The sequence below is a fragment of the Anarrhichthys ocellatus genome, unplaced genomic scaffold (assembly GCF_004355925.1).
Source record: "Anarrhichthys ocellatus isolate YVR2014 unplaced genomic scaffold, GSC_Weel_1.0 scaffold18, whole genome shotgun sequence".
NCBI lineage: Eukaryota > Metazoa > Chordata > Actinopteri > Perciformes > Anarhichadidae > Anarrhichthys > Anarrhichthys ocellatus.
The window spans coordinates 5,538,434-5,546,676 of NW_022280048.1; the positions used below are offsets into that span (position 1 = coordinate 5,538,434).

The 8,243-nt window shown below is 48.5% G+C and overlaps 1 protein-coding gene across 2 annotated transcripts in view; it reads right to left on the reverse strand.

The window, feature by feature from the left end:
* The window catches only part of rnf43 (ring finger protein 43), an 82,558-nt gene that overhangs the window by 2,833 nt on the left and 71,482 nt on the right, over positions 1 to 8,243 (reverse strand). For both annotated transcript variants that reach the window (XR_004213081.1, XM_031856901.1), the window contains exons 3-8: positions 3,356 to 3,430; positions 3,129 to 3,263; positions 2,750 to 2,851; positions 2,497 to 2,667; positions 2,293 to 2,395; positions 512 to 2,026 (exon numbers count right to left, since the gene is read on the reverse strand). Coding sequence is in view for 1 of the 2 variants with exons in the window: in XM_031856901.1 (XP_031712761.1) it covers positions 512 to 2,026; positions 2,293 to 2,395; positions 2,497 to 2,667; positions 2,750 to 2,851; positions 3,129 to 3,263; positions 3,356 to 3,430 (2,101 nt within the window). In the remaining variant the exon portion in view is untranslated. The remainder of the gene's footprint in view (positions 1 to 511; positions 2,027 to 2,292; positions 2,396 to 2,496; positions 2,668 to 2,749; positions 2,852 to 3,128; positions 3,264 to 3,355; positions 3,431 to 8,243) is intronic.

Genomic DNA, 8,243 nt, shown 5'->3' on the forward strand with positions numbered 1-8,243 from the left:
GATCATTACAGTTATTTCCTCCATGTTTCCTATTGGTAATAAAAACACTGTACTTACCAAACGAATGGCTGAGGTCAGACAGTTGAAGAAACGCAAGCAGCCAGATGAACATACAGATTGTAAACAAACACCCAGCTTAGCCAAAATTATCCAAAAGGGAAAACAAAGTGTTCACCCAAAACTGTCTATTGTAAAAACATCCAACAGACTGATTTTCTTTTTGACCTTCTGTACTTGCCGTACTTACTGTAGCTCTTAATGAGTGACACTTCAGGTGGTTTAACCTCCAAATAAAGCGGTTTCCACAAATCTGGCTTGTTTACCTGTCAGATCATCTGACTGCTCTCGTTTTCTTGTAGCGATGTCGCCGTGTTCCAACAACTTACCAGTTATTTCGCTGAGTACAACCCACAACCAATAGAAATGATTGACAAAACTATGACAATAATAACCCAAAATGATCCTTTCAGTCTACAGGACTGGTCATGTTATAAACAAGTGAGACACCCACCCTGATTGTGGTGTAATGTTTGGCAGTACAAACAAATGTCTGTGTTGCGGTCGGCGGCGGGGCTGTGGTGGAACCTGCATGGTGGCCTGTCCATAGAGGTCCCAGGCCCCAAGAGCTGAGGCTCTGAGCGGGCCTGCTGCACCCGCTTTTGCCACACAACGTGAGCCCCGGCATAGCAAGGCCAGTCCTCCATACCTCCAGAGTCCAGAATGAGGGGCACGGGGAGCAATGCAGGGTGCAGTTCAGGAGGCGAGCAGCAGAAGCCCGGGCCCTGACCGTAGTGGATGTGGATGCTACGGTCGTCCTGCAGGTCTAGGCTCTGGTGGAAGCGAACAGAGGGGCCATCAAGCACACAACCACCCACTCGCTCGAGAGGAGCGGGAGGGTGTCCGTGTCCCTGGTGGCAGCAGTGTGGTTGAAGCTGTAAAGGGATTGAGGACACCCGTACAGGAGGTCCCGTAGGGCCGCTGGGGTCATGGTCCTGGCACTCTGTCCCAGGACTGGGCCGATCTGTGGGGTCTGGCTTTGGGCACTGGCAGGGGCTGTGCTTAGGAGGGCAGACAGGCAAGTCTCTTTCAAGGACAAGAGCAGCAGGTGCAGCAGCAGCAGCAGCAGTTGCGGCCCCCTGCTCCTCGTCCGAGCCTCTGCTCGGGCCCTGGCTGTGCTCCCCCTCCTCATAGTGGTGGTGTCTGTGGCGGTGGTAGTGGATGTGGCTGAACACAGTCTGCGGCTGCTCTTCAGGGCAGCCTGCTTTGTTCACCACAGAATCCAGAGACCTGGGCCGGGCCTGGGCGCTCGCCTCCAGGCTGTTCCTGCGGGGGGGGCGCCCAGAACCTGGCCCATAATACACAAACGGATCGTAGTCACTGCTCAGAGAGCTACGGAAGGTGGACCAGCTGCCATAAACCCCCTGCAGGGACACGTCGGTGCAGTTGAGAACAGAGTCGCTGGAGGAGCCGTGGCAGGGCCCCGAGCTGGAGTCACTTGCTGGCCCGTCGGCCATGTATCCGCTGCGCTCCGTGTGGTAGCTGCCGCCTGAGCAGCTGCCGTCGTCCTGCCTGCCGTGGGCCGGCGCGCCACGGGGGTGTTGCGTGACGGAAGCGGTGTGGTGCAGTCGCGAGCTGGACGCACTGCGCTGGGCCGGACAGGATGAGCGATAGTTGTGGCAGGACCGACGGGGGGTGTAGTGGTGCGTGGACGTCCTGCAGTTACCTCCAATCCTGTGGGGCCTCCCGGGACCCTCTGCAGGAAGGTGGTACCCACAGCCGGACGCAAGCGGCCTGCTGGCCAGGAAATGTAGCGTTTGGGGTTCCACAGCGGAAGGGCCAGTGTAGTGGCCCAGCGAGGGATAAGGTCCGGAGGGTCCACGAGGATAGTGGGGCCTCATAGAGAAGGGGATGGCATGCTGGGGGAAGAGGTGGTTGCGCGGGCCGCTGTAAGGCTGAGAGTGCAGGAAACCCTGGCTTTGCTCTGGACTCTGCTGGAGCCTGGTCCTCTGGGGCTGCCGCTCCGTCCCTGTGGAGCACAGCAGCAGTCAGAATACACAAAATACTGCAGGGTATTCAGAGATATGGCTGATTCTTGGCCAAAATAGGAGTTCTTATTAGCAAAATTTTACACCAAATCTAAATTCAAAATGGGAAACGATAAATTGACTCAAATTGTACTATTGGCAGCATTGAGTCCATATGGTTCAAAAAACAAGAAGGCCTCAATTTTGAAAAGAAAATGATTGAGTCAGTCATATTTCCATATTTGACTGGAAATATGCTTTTCCTCACCCATGATGTTGTGCATGCAGAGGGGACAGGTGCGGTGTTGCAGCAGCCAGGGGTCGACGCAGTCTTTGTGGAACTCATGAGCGCAGGAGATGATCCTCAAATGCTGGGACGAAAGCGATACAGAGGTAGATTTGATGATGAACAACTGACGGAGGGCGGTTAAATCTACAGATACAGGATGCTCCTCGCTCTCTCACCACTTACCTGGCCGTCCTGGAAGTCCTCCAGGCAGATGGCACAGACGGGGCTGGAGTTGGAGCTGCTGGCTGACCCCCAGGCCGCTCGGTGGTGCTGGGAGCCCGAGCAGCCCTGGGAGCTGTAGGTCGTGGTCTCCAGTCGACTGATGGCCTGCATGGTCTGCTGATGGACAGAGTCCTGCACGCACAAGAAGGGCGGTGTTAGAAAAAACCTTTAAACAAAAAAAAAATCGAGGTGTGGATCCTTTGCTTTCACTCACCCAGGTCCTGTTGGACTTGCACTTGTAGCGGAAAGCGAAGATTAGGACGATGGTCAGAATAGCGAGGACAATGGTGAGCAGAATGCCCACATCATAATGAGGCTGAAACGGGAAAAGGAGATGGACTCGAGCAAGTTGTTTGTATTATTTCACAGATTACTCTCACATGTCTTAAATTACTTTAAGATGACAACGTGTGAGGCATGGCCATGGATCTGTCTCCCACCCTCCCCTGTCATCCAGTCCACATCAAGGCTTTCTCAGCTAACACGACGGGGCATTCAAAAGACTTCCCTTTTTGGGGTTCTTCTTCTTCCAGGCAATTTAAAGGAAAGCCAGAGAGAGAGAGAGAGGTGTGTGTACGCGTTTCAGTTCTTACCCATCTGGGCTGCTCCACCATGATCTCAATACGAACTTTGGCCTCCTCGTTCTTGTTGACCAGACCCATCAACTCCTCGGCGTCCTCCGCCTCCACCAGCACGACTGGACGCAGAAGGGAGTCCGTTTCTCGCAGCTGTGTGGACAAGTGTGAAATGTCTGTGAGCTTTCTCTGTCTTTGATCATTTGTAGATTGATGTAGCTGTAGCTCTGTGTCTGTGCACTCACCTCAGCAGCAGCATTGGCATCATCACTGACATCAAAGATAACAGCCTGAGCTCCTTTGTCCAGTGCCATGCGGGCCTGAAGGACACAACACGGGAGAGGAGACAGTTCAACACAAAACATTCAGACAGCGAGGACATTTTCAGAAGATTCTTATGCCCGTGTGATGAGGATAATGGAGAGAAAGTACATATTGAGTAGGAAAGCTCATCGTCCACGCAACAGAGAACATCTGCCCGTTATGCAGCACACCAGTTAGGGTCTCAACCCATCACTAGGTGGCAGTCATGCACTGAGCGTCAGGCACCAACAACACAGACCAAAGTGTAGCTCCTCCGGACACTTTTTCCACCTGACTCTGGAAGCCAAACATGGAATCTGAAGGCCACGGCACCAAGCGGCTGCCCGATTGGACCCTTTTCTAACGTTGGAGAGCGAAGCTGAATAAATAGTGCGACACTATTGAAACTGAGTGAAAAAGAATATTCGTCACACTGAACATCAAATGTCCCCAACATGCAAAGAGGGACGCTTTTATTCAAACTAGGCTCTGAGAGTGTGCATTCATGTGTGTTATTTTAAGATACAGTGAACAAGCATGGTGGCACATCAGTGAACCAGTTACTGCCCAGTGGTGCTCAGTGGCACAGGCAATGTGGGCAGTGGCTAACAGCTGGATAAGGACAGAAGAGCACGGTCAGCTTGTTATCATATTGTGTTTACTTTTATTTTCTGACATACCCAGGCCTGCAGATTGCTCCACTCAGTTCACCAGCTGGTCTCCAACCGTGTCTGCCTGCTGTTTGTTGCTGAGCAGGTAGTGTACTGTTGTTTTCAGAGCTCTTTGACTTAAATCAGCGGCCTGCTGTTGCATTAACTGATGCCATGAGAGCGGTGAGAGCGAACCGTTGGCTTCATTACGAGAATAACAGATGTGGCAATGCAGCGACAGGTGGAGCAATGGCGAACGTAAAAACACATCGAAAAACAATAGCACAAGTGGTCAGCGGACTAACTCAACAATCTCAGTAACATAGCAATTAGCTAACGTTAGCCACCATAAGCTACTGGTCATACCAGACCAAGTCAAGCTGCTGCAGCAAAAGGATCAACTGTGCATATTATTTGTAAAAAGACTGAGGGGCAAAGCCACAAAGAATGGACGGCACCCCGAATTGTGCATCAGGTGCAACAGCTGTCTGCCTCCGTCTCAAGGTCTGATTCACACAAGATGTCGTGCCAATGATGTCACGGCGCAAACGCGGCAATAAAGCCTCAAATTGTGTACGTGCCCCCGCTGCTACTGACCTCCATGACATGGACTGGTTTGAACCGAGTATCAATCCCACTCTGTGTGTAAGTTTCTCTGAATGATGTTTTTTGTTATCAGTGCTCACTAAAAAAAAAAAAGTCCTAGAAAGGCTTTCTGGAGCTTCACCAGAAGACAGCGAGAAAAGTAAAAAGCAGCCTTTTCATCAATGTCTCATCACGTGCTCTCAAGGGTCTGGCATCTGCCAACGCTTAATGAGGAGGAGACACAAGTTTAAAACACCTAATCACCTGGGTCAAACACACACACACACACACACACACACACACACACACACACACACACAGAAGACATTTACAAATTCAGGTAAAAGGATCACTCAGTTGATCCATTAATCATGTTCATGAAAAACTTATTTTGTGGAGTGGCTGAATGGAATTCAGATCACAAAAAGAGAGAGTCAGTGTGTAACCATGAGGAAGCTTCCTTTGTTTACACAGAATGTCAGAAGCATACCCCTCCTACACCTCAAACTACATTACAGAGCATGACTTAAAAAGCACCTAAATGCCCGTGTGTGTGTGTGTTTGCGCACAACGAAGCCCGCAGTCGAGAGTTAACAACATTGTTCCAGAGAAACGCTGGTGTCCGTAGTATTTACGGTCAGAGGGAGGTCAAATAAAAATTAACATACCGCCTTTGATCTGGTTTCCAGCTGTGGTTGCACGGCCTTTCCCCTGTTTCATCAGAACAGTAATTGTAGTACGTGCATGGGCCTAAATGGGGTGCGGTCACGTAGGAAAAAAGCTAGATCTGTGACATGTGGGAATTTGCTTTACCTGGGGTTCAAAAGTTCCCTTATGCGGCATTATAAGCCCATATGTCCTGTAATCGTGGTGATCTTGTGGTCCAACACACACACACACACACACACACACACACACACACACACACACGCACACAAAGAAGGACACAAGCAGTTTCAAATAGTTTCCTATAGTTCAAGAACATATCATAATATACTTCTCAAATAACTGCAGCAGTGACACCACAGTGTGTTCCCCGAGCCATGCTCCGCTATAGAGCCACGGACCCGGAAGAGGCCCGAGAGATCACGTTACGCGATTATTGGAGCATATATTGAACCTTTAATGGCGCAATGAAAAGCTGTGACGCTAACAGGGCGAGTTTGTAGGACTGCCAGCACGAGGGTTTCAACATCTCCGGGGTTTGTCACGGTCGGAACTGAAACAGACATCGCTGTGGTTAGGTAGACACCCATCCTCATGGAGGTGCAACTCGACATGTGGGATTCGAGGCCATTTGGCATTTTGAGTAGACATTAACCATTGCAGCATCGGAAACGACTGCGGTTCGCCAAGGGAGGACGTCATCGGCTGAAAAACTAACAAACAACGCTGATTGGATTTCGCCAGAGGGTCAGGAGGAGCAGCAGGTAGCGGAGAGCTCTCAGTGGGAGCGAGCTGTCACAAACATAAACACACCTGAGAGCAAAGAGACAGAAAGAGGCACTGTGAGGTCACACAGGTACACTAGCAGGTACGCATTCAGCACAGACGACCTATTTCTTGCAGGTTTTTTTTTTACTGTGTCATATGCAAATATATATCTGCATCTTACAATTACTACGAGAACATTTCCAACTTCCCATATACAACAAAATAGAAGAAAAAAGAAGCCCAACAGGCTAACAATTCATGAAACAAATCAAGCTAATACAAGAACAAATGTAAAGGCTCAAGTCAGCTTATTAACTCAAAAATAATTAATAATTAGATTTCACTACAGAAAAAAAGAGGGACTCTCAAAAAAACGGAGAAAAAATGGAAATTTGATAAATAAATAATATGTGGTAATAAAAGAAATACATTAAAAATAATAAGTTTCAAATTAAATAAACTACAAATGAAATTTAAATAAAGTGCAAATGAAAATATAGCCTTATAATCTGTGAATTCAATTTTACATGGCAGAACCAGAAGTTGCTCTTCATATCTGTGACAAACAACAGTCACAACAGTCTTTTGACAAGCTACAACTCCCTTTTTATGTCCACCTCTTAACGAGACACTTGGGCCTGCCTCTCAGACACAATCAGATCCAGTCTGGGTGGAATGGGGGAAGGGCTCACTCTCAGAGTAGCCTCCAATGTTGCTTGGAGTCTGTTTCGGGCTTTGGTCTTAGTTGTGGCCACACTGGAGAATCCGGATTCACACAGGTATGTAGTCGTGAATGGGAGAAGGTGTTTCACAGCCCTCAGTGCTAGACATGGGTACTCCTTTGAGACAGCAATCCAGAAGGAGCCCAGGTCCAGTTTGCCCCACTGCACCTTTAAAGTGCTGTCGGTGGAAACTTCCAGAAGCTGGGATTCCAGATGTGAGGGCAAAGCAACATCATCTTCAGTGGGATCCACAGAAAATGGGTCCAAAATCCACATGTGTCCGTCTCTGTGATCCTCAGGAAAGTAGTCATCAAATGTCTCTGCCAGTTTGAGAGGTGCTGAGAGACTGAGTCACTGATCTGCACCTGAGGAGAGTTTTCCAAAATGTCAGACAAAAGTGGAAACATGTCCATCCTCTTTTCCTGGGCCCTCTTAGTCCACAAAGCAAGTTTTTTTTTGAAAGCTTGAACTTTGTCTGCAACAACAAATATGTTGGTATTTCTCCCTAAGTGAGATGTTCAGCTGGTTCAGCAGTGAAGAAATGTCACAGAGGTAGGCAAGTTTAGCTGTGAACTTCGTGTTGGCATAGTAATGTGCCAGAGGAGATTTTTTCTCAGTGAGAAAAGACCTCATTCCTCAGTTCAAACAAACGATTGAGGACCAGTCTTCTTGAGAGCCATCTCACCTCACTGTGATAGAGCAGCTGGACATGATCTGCTTCCATGTCCTCACAAAGCTTGGCAAAACATCTGGAGTTCACAGCTCTACTTTTAATGAAGTTGATGGTTTTCACACTTACATCCATCACCTCATGGAACTCTGGGGACGTATTTTTTGTCTTGTCATTCAGCAGTTATTTTGCAATATATAATTGCAAGTGTACCAAGACAACACTATCCTTCATTCCGAAATGTAGTATCAAACGTCTTGGAAATTATTAGGAAACTACAAATGTACTCGAGTTACTTTGGTGATTCTCACAGTCCTGTGAAACAGCTCTGTCTTTATTCAGTGTCAGGGGTTGGTACTACCATTGTCCTAATGTCACTAAAATGTAGACAGAAAGGGAAAAGTCCTCTCAAAATCTCTAAGACCTGAATGACTGTATGAGAGAGAGACACACAGAGAAAGATAGAGAGAGAGGAGAGAGACTGAGTGAATGAGTGTGAGAGAAAGACAGACAGGCAGACAGACAGATGGACTGAGTGGGAGAGAGACAGGCAGACAGAGAGACAGAGAGAGAGAGAGACAGACAGACAGACAGACAGACAGACAGACAGACAGACAGAGAGAGAGACAGAGAGACAGACAGACAGAGAGAGAGACAGAGAGACAGACAGACAGACAGAGAGAGAGACAGGCAGACAGACAGACAGAGAGAGACAGACAGAGAGAGAGACAGACAGACAGACAGACAGACAGACAGACAGACAGACAGA